The sequence below is a fragment of the Amphiura filiformis genome, chromosome 8, assembly GCF_039555335.1.
Source record: "Amphiura filiformis chromosome 8, Afil_fr2py, whole genome shotgun sequence".
Taxonomy (NCBI): domain Eukaryota; kingdom Metazoa; phylum Echinodermata; class Ophiuroidea; order Amphilepidida; family Amphiuridae; genus Amphiura; species Amphiura filiformis.
This window is the reverse complement of record NC_092635.1, coordinates 35,281,384-35,309,335: the sequence shown is the minus strand read 5'-3', so window position 1 is coordinate 35,309,335 and position 27,952 is coordinate 35,281,384. Positions and strand designations below refer to the sequence as shown.

Sequence of the window (27,952 nt, the reverse complement as noted above, 5' to 3'; positions counted from 1 at the left end):
CTACAATTCCACGGTGTTGGTTACTGTTGATAATTTTAGCAATCACAGCTAAATTTCAAATAATAACAGTCAACATGAAACGAAGGACACAGACCATCTTGTTGCTCATTATCTTAGCCTGTTTCATATATTTCTGGGATATATTCGGAATGCTTTCATTTGGACTACCTTCATCTCACTACTATCCAAAATCAGAACAACGTCCTAAATCATCAAGATCTTCATCAGATGGTGCGGAGAAACCACTTCCATATGGCTCAGCAAGAAAATCCAGAGAAATACTAATGGGTAAATCTCTGTTACAGAACAGCTTCAATGAGTCGTGGAGACAACCCAGATGGCCATCGAAGTCCTTAGAAGAGGAGGAAGAGAGGTTTAACAAATTCAAAGGACCTAAAACTCGTGCGACGAAGAAGAGGGTTAGTAATATTACGATCGCGATGGCTACTGATTCGTGGCACCCAAAAGCCCTCGTTTGGCAGGTTGGTGTTCGTGTATCATGTGCCTATATCGAGGGTTGAGAACCAGAAAGCCGTAACTCACAAAGGAGTCCTTTGTGAGTTAAGGCTTTCTGGCTCTAAAGCCTTAACTCACAAAAGAATCCGTTGTGCATGTTTTGAGTTAAGGCTTTCTGGCTCTCAACCCTCGATACAATTATTGTTGTGTCTTGAATTTCTGAAAGATGGAACTTAAATATGACCACACTCTTAGAAAAAATGGTCTTAGTGGTTCTATACATATACAGACCAGTTAGGTTCTAGGAAATGGCAAGAAACCTAAATGGTTCTTTACTGCGGGCTTTACTGAACCCTTCCCATGTCTAAAACGGTTCTTTCTTACCCTTGCAGAACCTTTTTAGTTCTTCTTGTTTGGCTTATCTCCGATATACATTTCTTCAGTTATAGCGTAGAAGGTCAAATGTCAAAATTTGGATTCCGCAGGAAGGACAAAAATTGAAAAATGCTGAGATTTTGATAAAAAATGGTTTCATACCGTATTGCTCCGCTTAAAAAAAGAATAGTTTGCTATATTTCAGGTGGTTTGTTACCTTGGTAACATGGCAAAGAAAATCGAATTTCATTGAGCCCTGTTGACCTTGACCTATTGTGATGTTACCTATGCAACAAAACAACCAAAATAATGCAACTTTTCTCATTTTGATTTTGAAAGGAACAATTTGAGACCAGTTGAAATAAAATTGGAGCATTGTAAACGGTTGTGGACCCAAGTTTGACCTTTTTGCCTATAACTCAAGAACTGTATGTCGGACACAGGTCAAACTATTCTTTTTCTGAATTTTTATGATAAGAGCAAGACATTGGTATGGTTTTAAACAAGATTTGAACAACTTTGAAATTTCACCCTCTGCATAGTGAAGAGTCCGTGAAGGCGAACCCGGAGTTGGAAAGTCTACACTATTGTTAATAAATTGAAAAGCATGATGTAACTTGTTTAGAACTATCCTGAATTACAATAATCAGTTTTTGGAAATGTTCATGGCAATCAAAATTTCAGTATTAACGATATACTGTTACTCCATAACGCGATCGTAATTAGACGTTTTAATGTCAGCTTCGCTGAAAAACAACGAGTAATATATGCGTAGTCACGTACAATAGCACTGTGGCTAGTTTGGCCAATATGAAACAATGAACGGCTGTTATTCTTGTAATATAACATTTTCCTGAATATCATTATTTATGATATTATGTATGCATTGCGTCTAAAAGATAATAAAACTTCAAGCATGACACAGTTAATAACCCTCTTTCATACCCCGCTTTCATAATAACCTGATTTTAAAATTGACATAGTTTACGATTGGTAAGTATAGGACAACTTATCCCTGGCACTTGTCATTGACTTATTGTCGATTTCGTTACATCAAAGTATTCTGGCTAGAATACTTTGGTTACATCTAATTTTAATCCATTGAGGCTGTTCCAGTTAAAATCCACATAACTCTGTGGAAAAGTATGGAAATATCTTCCACAGGGGAGTGTGTTTTTCAAATGTAATTGGTCAAGGTTAATCATTTTGAAACCCATAATCACCCTGTACTCACCTACATCTTCCAAAACTTTTCGTTTCCCATTTTCTATTCTATTTGAAACTCATACTCCCTCTGTGGAAAACTTAAGCTAAATCTTTCACAGGGGTAGTGTAGATTTAAATAAAATAGCCCATTGAATAGGAAATATTAATACACCTCTATTTCATTATTAAAACGAAAGTGATCATTTTTCATGTTCATAACGTGACATTGAAATCTGCAATGTCAATGGCGTGTTGCAATATAATATCTAATGATTTGTCCTTGTGAAGATTTCTTGACATAATATTGACGCATTAATGGTAGGCCCTATTATTGGATTCTTAATTCATGTAAAACGTCAAATTGAGTTGTAAAGTCATTAAAGTTATTGTAAAGTCATTTAGAGACAATCATAAATCAATCTTTTACTTGATCTTGAAGTAGGGAAAACTATCACGAACAGATTTCTTTTGATTGTGTTTTTCTTCACGGCTTGTGAATCAGATAAATGCATGGTTAATATTGTAATTGGGTAGAGTTGGAACCAGATGGTTTCCGTATTTTGGATAATCTTCATAAGCTCACCAGATGTAGGTCATTACAAGGAATTCATCGGATTTCTTTAACCATGGACAGGTGGGTGCATGGAATTAATAAGGAGGTAGATAGGATGAACAAGACTTTATACGAGGCTGGTTCATACTCCAATTCGCGTGTAAGCGATTTTTATAGCTATAAAATTTTTCAATTGTATCTGTCGCGATGTCGTGGGATTTTGAATCTAACCACCGCGTCTTTATTTCGTGACCGATTTCAACAAAATGAGGTCTCAAATTCGAGCTAAAAGATGCAGCAATTGGCTGCTGCTTCTAATTATGATATTTGTCATTTTCTGGGATACACAGGGGTAAAAAAACCTAGGACCTTAATTCTGTTGCTGTATTTTTTTATGTTGAACGTGGCAACAATAGTAGAGAGAGTGGAAATAATTATCATAAAATAGAGTTATAAGGTTTCGTGAATGTTAAAAATGAAAAACGAAAACAGACTAATGAAGCTTGTTCATGTTAATAAGACGGGACAATCAAAATAATTATGCAGATCAAAAAGTAATATTTTGTCGTCTTTCTGATACGTTAGCATTATTTTAACGAGTAAACAGAACATTGAAACAAGTTTTTTCAAAAGTTGCAATTAAGCTCCAAATATATATAAACAAGAGATAGCCTACGGTATCAAATTTCTTTTAAGAATATATATTTACAATTTAATTGGTTCATATCAAAACAAGACATGATGCTATATCAAATGAAAGGACTTGTGCAGACCTATCTTGATTTTATATTATATTTTAGCGGTGTCGGTTTACAATATTGAGGACACACTAATATCAATTTTCATATAAGGCAAATATAAAAACAGACCATTATAACAGATTATTTGTCTTGTAAAATATGAAAACAGATCAATAGATAAGGTTTTTAGACGGATATGGGGATTAGAGAGGATTTTAAAGCATTGGTACATATTTATTTTTAAACTGTTCTTAAAGGTCAGATTTTTTTCATGCTTACATGTACATTGAGGCCTACTTTTAGCAACATCTGTTTTCAAATTTTGAGTTGTAATAACTCTAGCGGATCTGATATGAGAAGAAAAAACGTGCATAACAATGCTCATATATGCTATTACATACACTACAATGTACCCGAATCCTATTTCTGTCGACCCCAGAGCCATACACTGCTGACAATTATACGTTGTGGCTATTATAGAGTACCAGTGCGGTACCAATCCAATACCAGTGTGTGTACTGTACGTGTGATTCCGATGTGTGTACTCTAGAGCACCCACATGAGTACTCTATCATGTCTATATATAGGCTACCATTGAAGTATAGCAGTGTACCTCATGGGGCAGCAGCATAAGGAATCTGATAGTGAACCAGTATGATTTCGGTGGTTTTTTTACCAGGTTTTGCCCAACCCTCTAAACGAAAAAAAATTTCCCTACAATTTTTTAATTCTTTTTGGGAAAAAAATGTGTATCTTCAATACGAAAGGTTAAAATGTTCAAATGATGGACGGCTTTTCCTCCCGGCTACATACACTTTAAGTACATAATCATTAAATTTACAAAGTTTACTTCGAGGACTGTTAAATATCAAAAAAAAAATGCAAATGTTGCTTTCCGATCTCTTAATAACATTCTGCAAAAATATTTGACCCTGCCTCCTAAACAGCCAATCAGAATTTGCTTGATTTGAACAAAACACAACTCGAGTGAATTTATCGCGCGAAATGTTGCTTGAGATCGTAAAATTCATGGTTTATCGCCACAGAAAAAAACGACTTACGCGAATTGGAGTATGAATCAGCCTCAGATAAAGTCTTGTTCATCCTATCTACCTCCTTATTAATTCTATGCATCCACCTGTTCATGGTTAATGAAATCCGCTGAATTCCTTGTAATGACCTACATCTGGTGAGCTTATGAAGATTATCCGAAATAAGGAAACCATCTGGTTCTACCTCTACCCAATTACAATATTAACCATGCATTTATCTGATTCACAAGCCGTGAAGAAAAACACAATCAGAAGAAATCTGTTCTTGATAGTTTCCCCAACTTCAAGATCAAGTAAAAGATTGATTTTATGATTGTCTCTAAATGGCTTTACAATAACTTTAATGACTTTACAACTCAATTTGACGTTTTACATGAATTATGAATCTAATAATACTGCGTCAATATAGTTATATGTCAAGAAATCTTTCACAAGGACAAATCATTAGATATTATTAGCGATATTATATTGCAACACGCCATTGACATTGTAGATTTCAATTTCACGTTATGAAAATGATAAACGATCACTTTCGTTTGAATAATGAAATTGAGGTGTATTAATATTGCCTATTCAATGGGCTATTTTTTTGAAAATCTACACTACCCCTGTGAAAGATTTACCTTAAGTTTTGAGTATGAGTTTCAAATAGAATTGAAAATTGGGAAACGAAAAGTTGTGGAAGATGTAGGTGAGTACATGGTGATTATGGAAAATGATTAAGCTTGACCTTGAAAAACATACTCCCTTTGAAAGATATTTCAAAAAATTTCCACAGATCGAGTTAGTGTGGATTTTAACGTGAATATCCCCATGGAAGTACTAGAGATCCCCAAAGGATTAAAATTAGATGTGACGAAATCAAGAATGAGTCAATGACAAGTGCCGGGGACAAGTGGTCCTATACTTACAAATCGTATTATGTCAATGTCAAAATCAGGTTATATGAAAAACTTAAAAGACGCAATACATGCATAATACCATATAAATAATGATGATATTCACGAAAATATGATCTTATTACGTGCCTCGACCAAAAATAACAGTCGTTCATTGTTTCATATTGGCCAAACTAGCCACAGTGCTATTGTACGTGACTACGCGTATATTACTCGTTGTTATTCAGCGAAGCTGACATTAAAATTTCTAATTACGATCGCGTTATGGAGTAACAATATATTGCTAATTCTGAAATTTTGATTGCCATGATTTCCAAAAACTGATTATACATACATTTGCTAACACTAGTGAAGATTTTTCATGTTCAGGTACGACTTTGTAATTTATATGACGTGTATTGGATACATTTTATAACACTAGTGTAGACCTGCCATCTTCTGGTACGCCTTTATATTTGACCGTGATATAATGTCATGTATGTGATACACTTACTTAACTGCACTTTCCACATTCAGGTACGCCTTTGCATTTGACCGTAAACTATTGAATACACTTGCTAACTAACACTAGTGTAGACTTTCTTCGTTCTGGTACACCGCTGTATCTGGTATCTAATATTGGATACGTTTGCTAACATTAATTCTAATGTAAACTTTCCACGTTCTGGTACGCCTCTGTATTTGAGCGTGTACTAATGGACAAATTTGCTAACAGTGTGGACTTTCCATGTGCAAAATTTAGGCATGCCTTTGTATTTTGATCGTGTGATACATTTGCTGACTAACACAAGTGCAGACTTTCCTTGTTCCAGTACGCTTTTGTATTTGACCGTGTAATATTGGATACATTGGCCAACACTATAGTGTAGACTTTCCATGTGCCGCCAGCACCTAGGCCATCGTAAAATTGGTGGTGGAGGGGGTGAAAGTACCTGCCCACCTAATTGATGAATGTGAGACTGGTATTATTGTTTATCATGGTTATAGTCAATCCGGATTGATGATTTGAAGGAAAAAAAACACAGTATATGTACAAAAGCGTAAATTACATAAGCAAAAAAAAAGCAGACCCATTCCATGTCAACTCCAGGGATGTGCACCGCAGCACCTCTTCAATTTTTTTTCTTTTTCTGTGTGGTGGTAGATATTGATGAGAAAGTAAAATTCCGAACATTTGAGCTTCATACTTCATTTCGTTTTCCCGTGGCATCAATTTGAAATTTAGGGGGGTCAGCGTAAAAAATGTGTCGCAACGCGAAAGACAACGTTTGGAGGTCCATAAATGTATAAAGGGAACCATTTACAACTTTGAAAAGTATGTATTCTGGGGTACTTATTTGTGTAGAATTCAAATCTGGCATCAGATAACTTGTAACTCCAACACATCAGTAAGGTTTTGCATTCTCCATAGAGTTGTACATAAGTCATTATACATGCAAAATCAAAATGTGTACAACTCTATGGAGAATGCAAACCTTACTGATGTGTTGAAGCCATCGAGTCCCAAAGCCAATATCTCTCAGAAATGTTGTCCAAGGACATATCTTCAACATACCTGAAGTTGATGGTGGGGCAAAATGTCTGACATTGGTTTTCAGGGGGTCAAAATGTACAAAAATGTACAATTGGGGTTTTGCATGGGTAATATCTCAGCTAAAAGTATTCTAATAGGCTCAATATTGGATAAGAGTAATGTCCTACCAAAGGGCTCTGAAAAAAAAAAAATGGACAATAAAATTATTTTTACTTTTGGAGTTTTGACCCCCCAAAGTTGGTCCTGGATGGACGAAGTTGCATTTTGAGGGCCCTATATCTTTTAAAGTAAAGGAGTTACAAGTTTTCTGATGCCAGATTTGAATTCTACACAAATAAGTACCCCAGAATACATACTTTTCAAAGTTGTAAATGGTTCCCTTTATACATTTATGGACCTCCAAACGTTGTCTTTCGCGTTGCGACACATTTTTACGCTGACCCCTAAATTTCAAATTGATGCCACGGGAAAACGAAATGGAGTATGAAGCTCAAATTTTCGGAATTTTACTTTCTCATCAATATCTACCACCACACAGAAAAAGAAAAAAATTGAAGAGGTGCTGCGGTGCACATCCCTGGAGTTGACATGGAATGGGTCAGCATTAGCAAAGAATTGGTGAAATAATCATTACAATTTATTGTAATAACAACTATTATTATTGTTGTCTTTCTAATAGGCTTAATAATTAAGCACATTTGTTTTATAGTATATTGTAAGTCACAGGCTCCAGTAAATCTGCAAAACCGTGTCAAAAATAACTTTTTCTATTAAAGTATAAATCATCAATCACCTTTTTTATTTTCTAAATCATTAATCACCTGTTTGTTTATTTTGTCAAAACATAACGACGTCTTTGTGGAGTAGACTTTGTACTATTTAAAGAACTCTCTCAGACATAGGTACGCAAATGCAGACAACATTTGATAAACGAGCACGTCACGTGCTAAATATGGCCCACTTAACACATCGCTAGGCAGTCTAAATATGCTTGCTTTTGTCACTAATTTAGCTCTTACTCCCCCTTCTTCTGACGGCTTGTAATTATGCCGCTTACTATTCCTTTGCCGGCATTTAATTCTGAGAGCTAAATCTCAAAAAGCAAAATTGAGCGATTTAGCTCAGTTCATTTGTACGGCGTCACCTTTTTATGATAGAGAGCAAACGTGCCTCAATTAATCAACTTAACAGGCTAAGTGACATATTTACCTATTTCATTAGATTATTATGGTCACGAAAGTATGTGAATGATTAATGTGTTTTTGGCAGCAATGATATAAAAATAACTAAGAATAATTTCTTTGGAGACATCACGCTCTATATATATCGCATTTGCTAAGCCCCATCTGAAAGGTGAGACCGGGTATATAGTGACTTTATTTGATTTCGTTTTTAATTAATAATGAAAAATATTTTATTCAAACTAACAGGATGGTATAGTGATATGCTTCTGTATTTTATGACAAATCGATTGAGGACATGGGGGGTTCGAACTTGCAACACTTGCGTTTGCATTGAGCATGAGGATTCATATTTCTTGCGAATATTATAAAATGTCTACATTTCAGTTGTGTAAATTGTTAGGATGTACGGTATTTGCACATATGGTATTGTTACAGCTTAAATTATAATAGGGTCTGGTAACTCGCATTATTTCAGGTGTAATAAACCTTAGAATTAGACAAAAGTGATAAGATGCAAAATAGTTCGCTATGTCAGTTCTGATAAGAATTAAATATATTGGTGTCCTCCTCCATATGTACTTTCAAAAGTGTAACCCCCGCGAAGTAAAAAAAATCAAAATTATTTAATATCAAAAGGACATTCCTCGTATTCGAAATGCAATTCGATATTTCTGGTGTGCTCTCAGATCCTTAAGTAAGTTTTGGAATGATGACTGCACTCATAGAAATGACTAGTTCGCCTTGTTGGCGCAATTCAAAAGGAGTAAGTTTGGACAACTCAAAAATAGTGTAAAAGTTGCCAAAACAAAATTCATTTTAGTTATCCGAACTTAAAAATGCTGAAAAAGCTCAAAAAGTTCCGTTAACTAATCAACTTTGTTTGCATTACTTAAAAAGTTGATGTAAGTCGTTGCGTCAACTTTTTAAGTAATGCCAACTTTTGAATTCAAGTTCAGGGAACTTAGAAAAATAAACAAGGTTCAAAGAACCAATTAGTTGAGTTATTGTAACTTGATGTAACTCGTTCATATTAAGTTACTGGTACTTCTTGTTTTGAGTTATTCCAATTTGGTACTTTGTTACTTAATTCACGTAATTGGATCATTTTCTGCACAATTAGCAGTATTCAAATATTTATTTTTGTAATCAGTGCAGAATTTTGTATACTATAGCACACCTCTAGAAAATTATGCTAACCTAGTTTCATTTTCTGAGTTGTAACAACTCAATAAAGTAAGTGCAAATGAGTGCGACCAACATAATGATATCGAGTCAGCGTTACTCAAAATTATACGCGTTGGCATTACTCGGAAAGTTGATGCAACGACTTACATCAACTTACTGAGTAATGCCAACGAACAATTTCTATGAGTGTGTTGATTATACTAACAACACTTAACATTGCGCAATTCGAGAACATATCCCTGTACGTAGAAACAGTGCGTTTGCGTGTATTCATGAATTCAGCCGATTCACAGTATGGTGCGCCTCCAGCGGTTGCTGGGGGGAGAGGTCAAAATACGATATGCATCATAGGAAAAAGTCAACATCTAAAGCCCGCGTAATACGAATATAAAAAAGGAACACCTATCACTGTGAATTTCAAAGTTAAATGTTTAAATGTATGCACTCTAAATCAACAATTATAGTGGATCCATTTTCTATCTATTGATCACACCGAATCCTTCTTGAAACTGTTTTCAACATTATTATTATCACACTTGCGTGACAATCCAATGGTGGCGTGACAATCCAATGGTGGCTAGAACGGCGATGTTGACCCTGTACCATAAAACAACTAAAACCATTTGATATCATGATTTACACTTTATTTGTGTCTTTCAGAGTAAAAAGAACAGATCCGAGAGTGAGGACTCAGAAGAGTTTGCACAGCCCGTTACACTACCTGTTGACGACACTAGGTATCTACTACCAATAACACTCGGTAACCAAGGTCCAAATAACCAATTACAAAGCTTCAAATTCTGCTTAGCATTAGCTTTGATTCACAACTACACTCTGGTTCTACCGCCTTTCTTTGAACACCAAACCGACCCGGAAGCACTACCAAAACAAAGAACCTTTGAAGACACCATTGATTGGCGGGCATTACAAAAAATTGTTAAACTTGTATCAGTGCGTGGTTTTCGCACTGCTTGTGGTGGAGAAGTGGATACAATTATGGTGGGCACTGATTATGGAAGGAAAAGTCAAACTGATGAAGATCGTATTGAACTAGAGGAATACGAAGATCAGATGACTAAAATCTTTGCCAATCTGACAGAACTCACCATACCTAGTATATTGCATGATAGCAGTAAGATACTGAAACTTCCCGGAGGAACTCCCCAGCACTTCATTCACATAGAGGATTACATAAACAAGTATCCTGCCGCTTTCAATTCTTCCTCCCGTTGCAATGCATTTGTACATGCTTATGGTGTATTAGGGAGATTTGGATACCGTCATTTTAATCCAGTGTTTTCACAGTATTTTCTTAGAGCGGAGTATATACGAACTGTAGCGGACAAATTTATTACGCAATATCTTGGCAGCAGGTTTCTGTGTCTTCACTGGCGGTTTGATAAGGAGTGGGTCGACTTCTGGTGAGTATATTTATTTGACAAGACTTACATCATTTTTGTTCAAGGACTGAGTTATGTCTCCATTTATTACAATCTTAAACAAGTTGTTAATGATGTAAGCAACCTCAATAAATCTTTAATATCAACGTTTTACATAATGAATCAAGACTGTATAGCAATGATACTGTTGGTAGTATTCAAGTGTGAAAGTTTAAAAAGTCTTCAACATTCACCTTTTTTTATCCGTATATTTCGGAGAAACCCTTCGCCGTCATCAGTAGGTGGTAGCTGAATGTTGACTAGTTGATCCACTATTCAACCTGGACGTTGGTGGTGTCCTAGGTATTTCCAATAGAGAATCATAAAGTCTCGAGAGTTCAATGGTTAGTTGCACCAAAAGACTCTAATTGAAGATCAGTCTGGTGTAATTTATCGCATCCCTTGCAGTGAGTGTGATAAAGTTTAAGTGGGAGAAACCAAAAGGACCCTGGGTGAGAGACTCATAGAGCGTACTGCCAAACATCTCAACTATTGCAGAACACAACGGACATACATGACACAGTCATGACCTGGGAGGTGTCACTGTTATCTGTACAGAAGACAATTTTGTTCAGCGCAAATTGAGGGAGGCTATTTGCATAAAGAAGGAGACCGCCCCACCCTAAACAGGGACGGGCCGTGAACTTTCAAGACTTTATGATTCTCTATTGGAAATACATAGGACACCACCAACGTCCAGATTGAATAGAGGATTAACTAGTCAACATTCAGCTACCACCCGCTGATAACGGAGAAGGGTTTCGGATAAAAAAGTGAGTTGAAGACTTGTTTTTTAAACTTCACACGAAGACTGTATAGTGTGACATATATGTTTGGCAAACGCTCGTATTTATTGTACAAGATAACAAGTAACATCCATAAATATGAATTGAATTCGCATTTAAAGCATCTGTTCTCAAATCTTTTTTTTTTTTGTCTTTCTCTGTAAGTATTACTGTATTTTACGAGGGGTATCAAAAAGTTTTAGAAATCGCCCAGAAGTGAAAGAGCTATATCATTGAAATGTTGTCAGTGCAATCACTGGTCCTTATGTACACTATGATGCAAAAATGGTCTCTTAAGTATGTTTACTTTTTTTACAGGCACTAGATGTCAGTACCTGCCTATGTAACCGCATAACCAGCAAAATGGAGAAAATTGAGGCATGTAGCATGATTAAGTTCCATTTTAAGGGTTACAGTGCCCAAAAAAATCTGTGATGAAATAAAAATTCATTTTCCAAAAAGCAATAGTGACAATATCACAATCACCACCGAAGATAACTTTCATTTCATCATCGATTTTCTAGGCACTGCAAACCTTCAAATGCAGGATCTTAATAACGCTGCTTGCCTCAATTTTCTCAATCGTGCAGTTTATGCGCAGTAACTTGGGCAGCAGGTTATTAGCATCTAGCATCGCCTGTTAAAAAGTAAACATACTTATGAGACCATTTTGCACCATAGTGTACATAAGGACCAGTGATTGCACTGACAAAATTTCATTGATATAGCTCTTTCACTTCTGGACGATTTCTAAAACTTTTTGATACCCCCTCGTATATTGTCTGTCTCACTCATACTTATAGTTTTCATTCTTTCCAAACCCTATATCTCTCCCACTCACATTCTCTCTTCCCTATCTCTCGTCATGAATGTCTTCAATCTTGCAAGGTAATTAGGAATATCTGCAATAAAAATGTGGCCAAGGGCTGCAATTCCTTGTGTTTCGGTGTTTGTTATGTAACTTGCTTGGAGCAGTATAAAATTGCGCCATCAGGATATAACCCAGTTTGATTGTAGCCAATATTGTATTGTATTCAACACTTTTATCATTATGTCGACGTTCTGGAAGGTAGATACATAACATTCGACATTAGCACCCTACTTCCGTAGGTACAGATCAGTGACAGATGAAAATAATAGACATCATATATCAATAAAATATGATGCAGGTTTTAATGATTGATGTGAAACGAAACCCGAATCATTTTCATTAATAGTTCTCTTGTCATAGTTTGTCTACATCGTTTCCCGTATGTATATTGCTTTACTTTTGATGTCACTCACGTGCGTAATAATGACGCTCGGTCGATATAAATCAACGTAACTTTCTAGATTAAAACCAGTATAAACTGTGCTATGAGGTTTGTTGATAAATCTTTAAACGCCAATTATTTGAGCGAGCGAATTCTTTATATTTCAGAAATATAAATTTGAGGGAAAATGTTGTTTTCACCCGAATTTGTATTTTACGATGTACTTACCATTCAGATCGTATTATTCGAGTATACAGCCTGTCTCAAAAAAAATTGTGCAAGTGAAAAGCGCCCTCTGTGGCAATTAGAAAATACCGTTGTGACATAATGCTTACATCGACATCAAGGGCATAGTTTTAGCTCTCAAATGCCGTTTAGTCTGTTCAATTTGCTTGTTTTAATCTCGAGATATGCTTACTTAACAACGAAAGGGTAAAATCACAATTGTGCCACTTTTACTAGGGAAGAGGGCTGTACATGTAAATCAATGATAGCATCAAGTTTATCAAGAGTTCCTTCGTGAAATCAAAAGAATGCATCAATTACACAACAATGCAAAATTGTTTTTAATGTTTTATCATGATAAAGGTATAATGATTCTCTTTTTCCTCTTACGACAAATTAAACGATAAATATTTCACATTCTGCTGTAAAATTAAATACATATGCATGTCAATGATTTTACCATGGTAAATACTATTCTTTTTGTCATTCAAGACATGTTAAAAGACAAACAAATATTACACACTTATGGGTTAATAAACTTTGACAAGTTCATGAAATTTGACAAATTAATGAAATTAGACAAAATAATGCACGCGCGCTGGTGTTGATGCGTCTAATGCACGAGCCCTGAAGGGGGGAGTGCATTAGACGCATCAACATCAGCTATCATTGATTTACATTGTACCGCCCTATTCCCTAGTAAAAGTGGCACAATTTTGATTTTACCCTTTCGTTCTTAACTAAACATATCTCGAGATTAAAAAGAGCAAATTGAACAGAACAAACGGTATTTGAGAGCTAAGACTGTGCCCTTGACGTTGATGTAAGCATCATGTCACAACGGTATTTTCTAATCGCCAAAGAGGGCGCTTTTCACTTGCACAATTTTTTGAGACAGGCTGTATAAGGGCAATCGACAAAAATATTAACAATTCAAAGACGGCAATCCGTTATTTAAAACTCATGTTAAAGAACAACAGTCATTTCTCCTATAAGAAACCACTTCGTTTATAATGAGTTAGGCCGGTTTCCAAACTCAATTTTATTTTTTAAGTTAATTAAAAAAGGTTGTTTGTAAACAAAGTACACAACATATAAATTATAATGCATGCCAACAGACTTTTGATCATGATGTGCTGCTGCCTCGTCTTGTGAATAAACTTGATATATATGGTAATGTCCTGGGTGCGTTCCTATATCAAGTGCAACATTGAGGTAAATCGCTTCTTCTCAGACTCTCATAAAGAAAGTTTGAAAGAAGGAAAGTTTAGCTTTAGGCTGGCCATTCCACTTTCGATGCCCTAACATATGTCTCCCAGCCGTTACCAAACTCCATCAATGACAGAAGAGAATGTAGAGTTGCTTACCTGGACATCAGTAAGGCTTTTGACAGGATATGGCATCCCGGCCTATTGTCAACGCTATCTATTGGTTTCACTGGTAAGCTGTTGAATTGGTTGAAAAACTACCTCATAGAACGCTCCTTGAGAGTCCCACTGCTTGGGATTTCATCTTACTGAAAAACATATAAATGCTGGTGTCCCACAAGGCTCCATCCTTGGAACACTTCTGTTTATTATCTTCATCGACCACATCAGCACCGGACATGCAAACCTATCCATCCTATATGCAGGTGATGTAACCCTAATAATAATAATAATAATAATAATAATAATAATAATAATAATAATAATAATAATAATAATAATAACACACTTTTATTAAGCGCACTTCACGGAGCGTCACAGTGCGTTTTACAAAATAATTATGTGAAAAGCCCTAAAAATACAATACAAAGTACACATAACCTTAAGCAAATACTATTATAAAACAAGTAAAATACAAAAACAACTTATATACAAAAGAACTATATATTAAAAACAGCAAAAAGCTGGAGAATATAACTTAGCCATTATTGCACGATATTAAACACACTATTCACATTTTAAAAACATATATAATCATGGAGAAAACAGACAATTCAGTTCGTGAGTCAGGATGCGTCGAGTTGTATGAACAGATGAGTTTTGAGTTTCTTTTGGAACAGTGCAAGTTCGGGAGCGGCGTACTTGAACGACCGTTCTCCGTATGTGACATTGTTGACAGATGTATGATGAAGTTGAGGAGCCACGTTAGATCTCAGCGAGCGAACATGATCTTTGATGACGACAAGTTCCCGGATGTAATCTGGGGCGAGATCATGGAGTGCTTTGTATGTTGTCAGGAAAAGTTTGTATGTGATCCTGCTTTTCACCGGCAACCAATGAAGATCACGGAGAATTGGTGAAATATGCTCGCGTCGCTTTGTAAGTGTTACCAACCGAGCCGCGGAGTTTTGGAGACGTTGCAGCTTCGCTAACTGGAACTCAGGAAGACCGAACACTATTTCCACAATCAAGCTGCGAAGAAACAAAAGCGTGCACAAGTTTTTCTGTGCTCTCTCTCTCCAGGTATTTCCTGATACGGCCGATTTTCCTGATGGCAAGACAAGCTTTTTTGCAGATTTGATTGACGTGCGAGGTCTTTTGATTGCGGGGCAATTGGAACATTAAATGTACCAACTTTGAAGTCACCGATGGGGTCAGAATCCACGTAGCGCGAGCGTATATGGATGACCTCAGTCTTATCGTCGTTGAGTGCGAGTTTATTTTCAACTGTCCATTTCTTGATGTCGTTAACACAAGCCTCAAGTTTTACAAGATTATCACTCATATTGTCAGCATTGAAAGACACATACAGCTGACTGTCGTCCGCGTAGAACATTCCCTCGACTTGATGATCTCTAACAACATTCGCGATGGGAGCTGTATCCATCGTGAAGATCTGTGGTCCAAAGACCGAACCTTGCGGGACACCGCAGGTAAGATCACAGAATGATAATAAAGTGTCACCAATCTTGACAGCTTGCTTACGTCCATGCATGTATGATTTAAACCACGAAAGTGAGGTACCAGTGATGCCATACGGTACTGATGCTTCAGACGCTGGAGGAGGATTGTGTGGTCAATGGTGTCGAACGCGGCACTGAGATCAAGTAGTACAAGTACCGCGTCCTCCCTCTTGTCAACAGTAAGAAGAAGATCATTCATGACACGTAACAACGCCGATTCGGTGCTGTGGTGCTTTCGGTAGGCACTCTGGAGGTTAGAGTACAAGTTATTAGCGATGAAAGATGCTTGAATCTGTTCAGCAGCTGCTTTCTCCACAACCTTCGACATGAAGCTCAAATTGGATACACTGCGATAACTCTTCAGCTGTTCAGCATCCAGCGTTGCTTTTTTAAGCAATGGAATGACATGCGCTATCTTGAAACAATCTGGAAAGACACCGGAGAGGAACGAATAGTTGATAATACGCGTAATGACAGGCAGTAATTCATTCAAACAAAGTTTCAACATCCACGTTGGCATAGGGTCTAAGGAGCAAGTTTTTGATGCCATTTTGGAGATCAATTTCGGTACATCGTCTTCAGCTAACGCGTGGAAACCACCAAACTCAAATGCGCAATGTGGATGGGAGGAATCATAGGATGTGTCCGAAGATGGAAGAGAGTCAAGGTTCTGACGAATGTTCTTAACTTTGTCGTCAAAGAACTTGACAAAGTTGTCAGCCAGTGTCTGAGAAGAGTCATGAGATGGCAACACGTTAGAAACCTTAGTGACACACATGTTGTTAACCTTGAACAGATTGCTGTGATCACAATCCAAAATTTGAGATCTATGGAATGCTGTCTTAGCACAATCAAGGATAGTCTTGTATTGCTTTGACAGAAAGAAAGTTTGAAAGTACTGAAGTTTAAAAGACAGGATTTGTATTTGTATAGCAGTTTGAAAGAAAGATAGAAAGTTTGACAGAAAGACCGTTTGAAAGTTTGGAAGAAAGAAAGGTTTAAAGAAAGAGAGTTTGAAAGAAAGTATGAAAGAAAGAGAGTTTGAAAGAAAGTATGAAAGAACCGAAGTTTGACAAAAAAGACCGTGTAAAAGAATTAGAGTTTGGAAGAAAAAAGGCTTAAAGAAAGAGAGTTTGTAAGAAAGAAAGAAAGAAAGATTGGAAGAAAGATAGAAAGTTTGAATGCAAGTCAAGTCCACACTAGACTATGCCATAGTCGAATTTGATTTAAATAAAAATATGTTATTATTAATCATGATGAACACATCCTGTTGGAGCTCAAAATTATACTGATGTATATTATAATTAATAATAAAATGGTCATAAAGAGTTTATATAATTAGTGACAGTAAAAGTAAGTATACTTATGTTATTGAATGCAACATATCTTGAATAATGGCTCACTTTAACACTGATTTTGGAACCTACCAGTTTATTCGCGAAGGCCCGATTAAAATATTCTTATGAAGCTAACAAACAGAGGGAGTACACGGTGATTGAACTAAAGATCAGATGTGAAAATCTATCAATTGTGCACAAATTAATTAAATCAGAGTTTTAAGCTTAAATGCAATAGCCAGAATATGCACAATGGGCAAGTGGACTACGGAGAAGTCTAAGTCCACACAAGCTGAAATTATTGTTAATTCTTAAATATTTCTTCTCAGACTCTCATAAAGAAAGAAAGTTCGAAAGAAAGAAAGTTTTAAAGATAGAAAGTTTGCAAGAAAGAAAATTTGAAAGAAAGAAAGTTTGAAAGAATCAAAGTTTGAAAGAAAGAAAGCTTAAAAGAAAGAAAGTTTGAAAGAACCAAAGTTTGGAAGAAAGAAAGTTTGAATGAAAGAGTTTGAAAGACAGAAAGAATGTTTGAAAGAAAGTTTGAAAGTTTGAAAGAAAGTTTGAAGGTTTGAAGGAAAATTTGAAAGAAAGAAAGTTTGAAAAAAGAAAGTTTGAAAGAAAGAAAATTTGAAAGAAAGAAAGTTTGAAAGAAAGAAAGTTTGAAAGAAAGAAAGTTTGAAAGAAAGAAAGTTTGAAATAAAGAAAAGTTTGAAAGAAAGAAAGTTTGAAAAGACCATTTGAAAGGGAAGCTAGACATGCTAGATAGCTTGAAAAAGTTTGATGAAAGTTAGAAAAAATGTTTAGCGTTTGAAAGACAGTTTGACAGAAAGTTTAAAAGGTTTGAACGAAAGAAGTTTGAAAGGCAGAAAGTTTTTAAAAAGTTTGAAAGATACTTTGAAAAAAAAAGAAAGTTTGAAAGAAAGTTTAAAAGAAGGAAACTTTGAAACAAAGAACGTTGGAAAGAAACAGAAGCAAATGATTAGAAAGAGAGAAACAGAAGGAACGAAAGCAAGTAAGAATGAAAGAAAAAGGAAAGAGAAAAATAAAGAAAGTAAGAAAGAAAGCAAGAAAGTTAGAAAAAAGGAAATTAAAGAAAATGAAATGAAAGAAACATACAAACCAAATTGGAAGAAAAGATCAACCAAGTCTATAGAAAACGATGACAAATTATTTCTGAGTTATTGCTTTTAGTCCTATTTTTATAATGTGTGTTTGAAACCTTTGTGTATATGACCTATTGTCTGTGTGTCTGTAAATTACACATGTCTGACTGTTGATCCGTTTCTATGACTTCCTTAAGTCTGTGCTTTGACTTTTTTAAGTCGCGAGTTCATGTACTATACGATATAAAACACAGTCAGGAAGAGCCTAATTTAGAATTAATCTGTCACTTAAAGAGTAAAAGTTGCCGCATCTTAGCAAATAGTACTCTCCTCCGGTAATCATTCAACGGTAATAATTAACTCGTTAATAATTAATAGAATGGCTTGGTAGGTAGTAAATACTATCCACCCATTGACATTAAAAATGGAACTACTGCACGTATGATTGTGGACACTAAAGAAGGTTTCTTAATTCTCAATAATCTCCTTGACCGACTACCTACATTTAAATCTAAAAATAGTATTATATATTTCCAGGGCTAGGAACATTTGCGACCTTTTTGAAGATACTTAGATTGCATTATAGATTTTCAAAATATGGATATTATCTGAGAAAAGCTTAAACGAATATGGGTAATTTGATAACAAAAACGGATTTGTATTTGTATAGCAGTTTCGGGTTTCATCTCAAATCGGTCACAATGAGCTCACTTGAGCCAGTCTAGTGATTGCAATCGCTACTTTAAACGTGGCATCTTTTAATCATGTTAATATCGTGTGGTAAAAAACAGGGAACTATCGATCGAAAATATCCGAAACTGAGATGTATGGCCTTAATCAGAAATCCAAAATCGAGATACAAATGACTTGGGAAAAAATCAAAAGCATTTTTATACCAATGTTTGACACTGACGCCGATGCGGATTAATTTTTATGACTTTTGCAGCAAGTCAATGCGAAGTTATGCATATTTACTGTCTGAAACATTGCTTTTTGGTATACATTTCCAATAGATAAATTCGTCGGTGCTATTGGCTCAAATCTATGGTCATCTTTGATGGTCGGTCCTATCCCCGGGTAAGGTGCTGGGGTAAAATTGTATCACTAAATTGAGCGCAAAGGATGGATCCACGATTAGCTTAAAGGCCCATATAAAAATAACAGATGTGGAAATAGAAGTATAAACTGACCAGTAGATACCAGTTGTAGTCCAACTAATTCATGGCATATTAGATGGCCTAGGGGAAAGTTGGCCCATATTTGCAAGACTATCCTTGCCTTCAAGGTGAAACAAACCTACTCATGTTACCCTCTGGCCATGCGTTAGATCTTACGCAGGGAAAGATGACATTCCAATATTGGCCTTTAAGTCGTTTGGGCGTAAACGCGTGCGTTTTGTCATGATGGATAAACAATTTTCGGGTTCTTCGTAGTTCTAGTGTTAATCCTTCACATATCACCACTTGCGTTACACCATACATGTGGACATTTTGTTACATTTCACATTTTGAAATATTCGGTCATGCAATGCGGACACTACAAGCTGTTGCCGTGTATGCGGTATATTTGTTTTGCTTTGTAGGGTGGACAGAAGTTATTGATATAATAACAAGCCTAAGCATAAATAGATTCGCCGAATATAACACAAATAACATATGTGACCATCCAGCACAACTGAGCCCTGAAGTCGCCAATCATCATTTTTGAGATATTCAACCAAAATATTCTGCTTGAAATTAGCTTTAAAATGATGTATATCACGTCTATAGTACTTGACATTTAAGTAGTGAAAATCAATAAAACAGTCAATAAATCCTTTGTTTCCTATTGTTTATTGTTAAGTTCAATGGAGCATATCTCAATAGTGGCACTGGCGACATCCGGGCTCAGTTGTGCTGGATGGTCACATATTTCAAAAACTACCTGTTTACGACATTACAGTGCATAACACGTTATTTAACATGATAGAGAACATTAACAGAAACGTGTTATTCAATTCTCGCGATGTAGTTTGAACTCTAACGGGACTTGAAAGGAATAGATTACAACGATTAATTACATTAATTTTTCTTCTTCAACTTCTTTTAAATATTAATGTGAAATTTATAAGTACATTTGAGTGCACATAATTATTATTACCACTGTAATCATGGTAATAAAATTCTCAAGTTCACGATCTGTAAGTCAACGACATCTTGATAGTTTGTTATCTCACATAAAGAGCATACTTGACGCTAATTAATCACATATATCACATAAAGTGGTATATTAGCATAAAATTTTAAAATAAAAATGTCGTTATCCGTTGTATTTAAAGTATCATGATTATAAATAATTTTAAAGTTTGAGTAGATCTGAGAGCCATGTGTTATGCATCAAGACAACCAATTAAGGTGCATTTAATAGCTTATACCAAATAAAAATGATACAAGCTGGATCTTGAGATCTTGGATGAGTTAGATAATGTCTTGCAGAATGTTGAATCTAAATTGATGATCAAATTGATTTTCGTTATCCTTGACGATTAGATCTCCTTTGATATCGTAAAAACTCGATATAGCATATGCTTACTATCAGCGCTTTTGATGAAAACATAAAATTGTACCATAGTCCGGCGCTTTATCAACTGAGCTAATGGGGTTGAGACACAAATTTGCAGGTTTACTTCTTCGTATATAACTATGTATTGATGATTTGCTTAAAAACTCTTTACACTTTTGTGGACGGGGCTCTTCATGTTTGCATGTAAAAGCGCTCGATAGTAAGTACATATACTAACTATCGAGGTTTTACGGTATACCATCTTGACATTATATCTTTAATATGATATTGTAATTTGTTTGTGTATGATTTATTTCAGGTGCAAGCAGTATTACGAGCATGGTCGTTTTTATTGTCCAATACTTCAAAGTACACCCATTGTAGAGGTGATTCGACGATTTGTAATGGTTCTGCAACAGTATCAACTCAATGTGGTATACTACGCGAGCCCTATTGATGCAAAACAGGTAGGCATTAACAACTTTAACTTTGCCGAATACGGCAATTAACAGAAGGCATAGAAAATTGGGTAGATTTTTGAATGACATTCTACTCTTTACCCTCCCCATTTTCACTCCTGACAATTTCTATGAGGAGGGGAGGGGGAGTTTCCAGGAACTAGTGCACGCAATGCGCAAAAATGTGCAATATGTAACACGATTACTGCTTATGTGTCAAATTTTTGACTGAGAAGGCAAAAGAGATATCTTGCCAATTTGGAAAATTTAATGTACAGCTGATTTAAAAATCAGCTGTACATGTAGTCGTAACGGAAAAAAATATGCTTTTCAAGATCTTTCATTGGAAATGACCTTGACTGCAATGATTGGAATATCTTTCCCATGATATGACTTGTCGTAAGTTATTCGGTTTAACGTGTTATTCACCTGTCTCACAACTATTCTGTGGACAAGCATGCCTGCAGGTGTACAAGACCCTGGTTTGACCTGTCCTACCGCAGAACCTAGCCTCTTGTCTTCTCTCCTTCTGATTGAATAACGTACCTTGTCAGTTTGGCGCTTGATTTAAACGATGTCAGCGTTAAAGTATTATCATCCTATGGAATGGTAATGCCCTTCGCTAAGGCAGACTAATTTGTCTTTTCATTACAACAAATGTTATCATATTATAACCAACTGATGACTCCAATATATCTTATACTATAATAACTATAGAGGGCGTCGTAATCGGCATTGCAATAAAAAAGCCCTGATCATGCTGATACAAAGCTGGTTTTACATTGCCGGTTGATAGTAATACGCTTTTTCTCAGTACGTAGAAATTATACCGAATACATAGCTGTAATCTCAATAGCATATATCTTACACAGGTTGTTACGAACAAGAAGTAAATTGGAAATTCTATTGGCGAATTTAACTTTTTTTCTAAATAATTTGGACTGATTTTCTTCCTTGAATAGAATGATACATATTTTAATCAAGTGTGCAATAAAGTGATATCGAAACAATGTAAGTAATTATAGCTCATTCGTCTATAGCTGTTTGTCTAAAATATTTTAATTTTTTATAGATAACAATTTTTGGCGTTTTACTAGGAATACATTTTGTCATTTGAAATACTACCATGCCTTTAAAATTATATTCGTGTAGTATCATGGACTGAATATATAGAACTTTCAGGACATACATAAGCCCTAAAGGCCTCTACTCCATTGTAACCAAAACATTCCTTAAAAGACTGTCAAGAGAATATAGTGTCAGCTGTGACGCCTTTTCTGCCCACCGGCTATGTTGTTCACACTTTCTCAAAAGTCCTCTCCCCTTCCTCAAATCTCATCAAATCTTGTGTCTGACGAACGCGGTAACCGATGTTCACTAGTTATTCTGATGAGGATGTCACTTTTATTATTAATAATCACAATATTTAACACAGAAACCCCTCTTGGCAAGCAGATGGCAATACCATACATCTTATCTGTGCAGAACACCTATCATGTGTTAGTTTACTGTAGCTGTTAGAAGACCCACTCAAGGCGTTCACAAACTATAATGACAGGTTTCAAAATTTATCTTGCCAATGTTTGCCGGTATCATGCACTAAAAGCGATAACGCAATTACCCTTAGTTAACAAACTTCTAATTGAAGGTTAGAAAATTTAAAACAGGAATTGTACAAAACGATGAGCTTGTGTTCATATAAAACTAAAGATTCACTCTTAGAAAACAAATGTTTGGTTATCATGATCATACAACAACATCTAAAAAAGGAAATGAAATAGCTCTCCAGTATAACATCCATTGTCTAAACATAATTTTAACCTTGAAGAGTATTTTGTAATTGGAAAACAGAAAAGGCACATATAAGATGTAACATTTTGTAATTATCTCGGGCTTGCATTCTTCATTTGCGAGCAGGGGCCTAGCCAGCTTTCTTGGTCAGAGGGGGCAAAATAAAATCTCGGGGCCACAGAGCAAAAATTGTATTTTACACTATTTTTGCCCCCGGGTCGGGATAAAAAAAAGGCTTTACTGTGACAATGTGCACAAGCAGCGCGCAAAAATTTGTGTTTTACACTATTTTGGCCCATGATTAGGGTAAATTTTGGTTGAAAAGAGTACAGCTAGGTGAAGACGTGTCTCTAATTTTAATTGCTAATTTCGATTGCTAAATGAATAATACAATCGGTTAAATGCTTTCCTTTGAATGAAAACGATAATCAACCAAAACCAATAACAATACATAGGTCATGATGGTAATTTTGTTTCAAACCTAATACTAAGGCACATTTATAAATATAACCGAAGTATACACTGCTTAGAATTACTTCGAAACAATGTGTAATACATTAATGAGTAGAATCTTACAATTCGTTCCTTGCTATTCTTAAAAAAATATTATAACATTTTCGTTTCACTGTACTATAGTATAAAATGTGGATGGTGAGTGTATGGTGGAATCATGAAAATAGCAACCTTATCAACGTATTATCCTTTCAAAGTCATGTCATTGCTAGGTGTTAAATGCGATATCTGCATTGTATTCTATTCTAAACCAACCATACCCCTTTCTTTTAAGTTGAGCACTTTGAAGATGAAATGGCCCCACAGAGGGATTTACAATAGTTAAGAGACATCCGTGTATAATAGCAAACCAACATCCGCTTGCAAATTTAGTATTAAACGACAAAATTAGATGGTTTATTCTTTGTTATCCAACGAGATTTCCTTCAACTTCACGCGTTGATCTCTTTTGCATAGCTGTGTAAAAGCCCTTTCTTGTCATGTATGTTTATTTCTACAAAACCGTACAAGTTACAAAGTCTAAAACACTTTACTGTGTTACGTACAAAACGTATTGAGTTGCTACGACAGTTTTGCATTCTGTGATTTCGTATTACTTTGTTTTGTAACTTACATATGATAGTAAATGTGAGAGTTAATGCTGTGCGTGCTAGCCATAGACTTCAACATGAAAAAAACCAAGTTTGGAGATATTTTCTCAAAATATCAAGAGCTATCTAAAGAACCACTGAACCAATACTAGGCTTGTTTGTACTCATTTTAATGCATTTTTCATGCTGATTCCAAATATGGTAATGAAAAATTACAATTCTGGAATTTTGAATTTTGTAAAAAAATGTGTCGTCTGTAGTCGACACAAGCGTGGAGAGAGTTAAGTTAAACCCAAAGGGATTAATTGTTCTTACAGGATGAAATGATGAAGAATCTACAGAGGACGCTTCAGTATTTCTTTACGCGAGCAAACATCATTGGGTCAGCTATTCCTGGGACTGTGTGGTTTAAAAACGATAATTACAGATTATCTCTCCTAGAACAAGAGATCTGCAAACGTAAGTAAACATATTATGTTTTGCTCGGGTTTCATTGCCCTGTCACTGCGCAATGAACACGTATACCCATCTGACTCGTGAAAAAGCGCCCTCCGTTTCGGGTAAATGTTCTTTTCCCCATTATACATTGGGCCTTTGTAAGTTTTTAGTCCTGCATAACAATCCTGTTGGTTTCTGCTTTGGTTTCTCTATTGATAAGTCCCAGATTTGATTCACATTTTCAATTGATTTGGGCAGGTTTTTCAGAATGAAGCCCCAATTCATGAATTAAAGCCATTTGGTGCACCATTTTGACACAATGAGGGTTAAATAGGCGGAAAAATATAATTCGAAGTTAATGAATAAAGCCACAAGCATAATATTTAACAAATATATGTAGCTTGATATCTCCAAACTATATTATATAAGCTTACAGTGATGGAAATGTATCAGTCATATTGCAGCCAATGACATTGCTCCCATTTACTAATCTCTGTTGACTTAATTAAAATAACTATAATAATAATAATAATAATAATAATAATAATAATAATAATAATAATAATAATAATAATAAAAAACTTCATAGTTGTAATAATAAAAACCCAATAACCTGAACAATTCTCCCATTTCTGTTAGATTCTGCAGTTTTTTTATTATCATAAATACAAACATATTCCTTGTATTCTTTTAAAGAAACAGTGAACACAAACAGAAATCTCAGAACACTTTCCATGTAAAATCTTTTAAGGTTTCCTTTACAAATTACTTGTTATACATCTTTTAAGTTATCATAAACGACAATAAATAGAAATGGTTTGAAGACAATTTCAATATTTATCTTCTTTACATTTGATAATAGTAGACTTAAACGGAGATTCAGTCCTGCCTGTTTCAGTTGCTTTAATGGGTGGGATGTATGTATCAAACACACATATGCAATGGGGGTGTACAATTATTTTATCTCCCAGTGTCATATTACTGCACTTTTAACTGTCATTTTAGACATTTAGAAAGTATAAGTATTAAAGATTTATTTTTCAACTTTCTGTAGGCGTAAGTGTTGACGTAAAACATTCCAGGAAACATTATCACTTTTAGAAAAAGAAGACCTTTCTCTTAATTAATTGAATGCATCAATTTATACACACACTCTTATGAAATTGATTTCAAAAATGTATCGTCAGATATTAATTGTCCTTTATTATAATACCGAATTTTCGCAATATTACATTAGTTGGTACGGAAATAATGAGATACAGAATTGCAGTCAATTTATCCAGTAGCACGTGTCATGTTTGGTCAACAACGTAGTTAGGATTTTAGGAACTCTCGGCATACGTAAGAGCAGACGACGCTAGCAAATTAGCAAATGATTGAAAGTTTCATATTTCAAAGATATGTCAAATATCAACATAATTGTCTTGTTTTGATTATGAGATGTATTTACAATAAGTATAAAGACACCAAGAACTGTCATATAGGTTTTTCACATTTTAAATTAAGCCCCTGGGCTGAAACCTCATAAAATTTTGGCGCCAATCGCACGAGTCAAATGCGTTATCTTTAGTTATTTTCACAATTTGTTATACTACACTAGCTTCCAGAGAAGTACGACAATCTTTTGCTCTGATTGACGCGAGCGCCCTGTTAGTGAGCGACATAGCGGAGCTATTTTGTGTTCCGTCAAGAGCGCCGCTCTACGCCGAACCGTAATCAGCCCGGGAATCGGCCAATCAGATTATCGATTTGTTGTTATACGTTATTGTCAGACGATTGAATCAGCCAAATAGAACCACACTTCCGTGTGTACGCAGTGCACTCTATCAAAATGTTAACTGCCGTTCATCTCTGCCAGAAACTGTAATTAATTTTGTTCACAATATCAGGCAAAACAATCGCTGTTGATATTATCATGATTATATTTTGTCCATTCAATTTCATTATAATACAGTCTTGCATACATATTAACTATGGGCGATTAACTTTACATTATAAAATGACAAAATATTGAAAAGGATGTTACTATCCACATAAATCCCGCCGTGAAATAAATATGCACATATGTGACTGGACACCACGAATCAGCCGTAAAGTCAGCCCGGTCAATTTTGTTTTATTTCGTATTTAGAAAATATATATCATAAGCTTTAAAATGGTATATCATTTGACTTCAAACGATATCCAGAAGCAGGGTTATGGTTTGTTGAACTCTGTTCCTTCAGCAAAATTGTACCTTTTTTCGGTTCTACATGTGTCTCTTTTTTCACATTTCTGGTTATAAATATCAAACAGTCATAACTGGCGGTCATTTCAAATCATCCCGAAGTCAACGAGTTTCAGGAATGTCCTCTCATTGTTAATTGTTGGTTATACATACCTAGACAAAATACAATGCTGTGTTATCCACCACTTGAACAGGATTTAGCCAAAGCAAACAAAGACAAAAACTATTTAAGGATTCTATAGAAATAGGTAGAAGCTTATTATCCTCTTCAGCAATAGGATTATTGATTGGTTTAAACAGTGTTTGATGAGGTACTTGTCGCACCAAATTGAGGTACCTATGAATACGACCTTCACGCACATTTTACACTGTAACTCAGCATATAATTTGCCGACTTTACGGCGCATTCCTAGTGTCCAGTCACATATAACAAAAACATGCTACTCAAAAACGCAAAAAAGGTAACTCAAAAAGTGTATCCTTCACTTTTAAGATGCCTTTTGAAGACATAGAAAACGGCAATATGAGTATCGGCTAGATATAATAATTATCATGAAATGATAAAGTGTAATACCATTAACTGGTGTAATTTTGTAATCGCCACAGGATCAGAGTTCTTCATCGCTAGTGAGCTATCTTCTTGGAGTGATATGGTTATCGAAGACAGGCAAGGCGTGTCGGTGCTTAGAGTTACAGACATCTTGAGATGATGGTGACAAAGATGGCGAGGAGGTCAATGGTGTCTTCATCCTAACTCCTAAGATGTGGAAAACTAATAGAGTTTAATCAAGCAAAGTGCTGCTCGTTTCCTTTAACAAATGGCTGAGTGGCTGGATATCTTACGCTATATTTATTTTCCCAATCGTTTTGTCTGTATTTTTCATATGCTATGAACTAGAAGTGCAAAACTGTTATATAAAAGCACTGGAGTTGTCGATTCTTGCTTACTTAATTTCGAAAGTATTGAAAATGCCCTCATCAGCTCATTGTTTGTGATGATGAACACATCTGCGTCTTTATCATGTTTATAGGTTTATCTTAGTGTAAGAGAGCACGAAATACTAGGATTAGGGTTAGGGTTAGGGCTAGGAATTAGGGTTAGGGTTAGGGTAATGGTTAGAGTTAGGGTAGGATTAGGGTTAGGTGTAGGGTTTGGGTTAGGATTAGAGTTGCGATTT

At 35.4% G+C, this 27,952-nt stretch overlaps 1 protein-coding gene across 1 annotated transcript; it reads left to right on the top strand.

Annotated features, from left to right (window-relative positions):
* Window positions 1-27,484, top strand: LOC140159503 (uncharacterized). Its single transcript, XM_072182992.1, has 5 exons — window positions 1-419; window positions 9,845-10,605; window positions 21,077-21,224; window positions 24,427-24,568; window positions 27,381-27,484. The coding sequence occupies exons 1-5, from the start codon at window positions 75-77 to the stop codon at window positions 27,482-27,484; spliced, it is 1,500 nt and encodes a 499-aa protein (XP_072039093.1). The 5' UTR covers window positions 1-74.
* The last annotated feature ends 468 nt before the right edge of the window (window positions 27,485-27,952 follow it).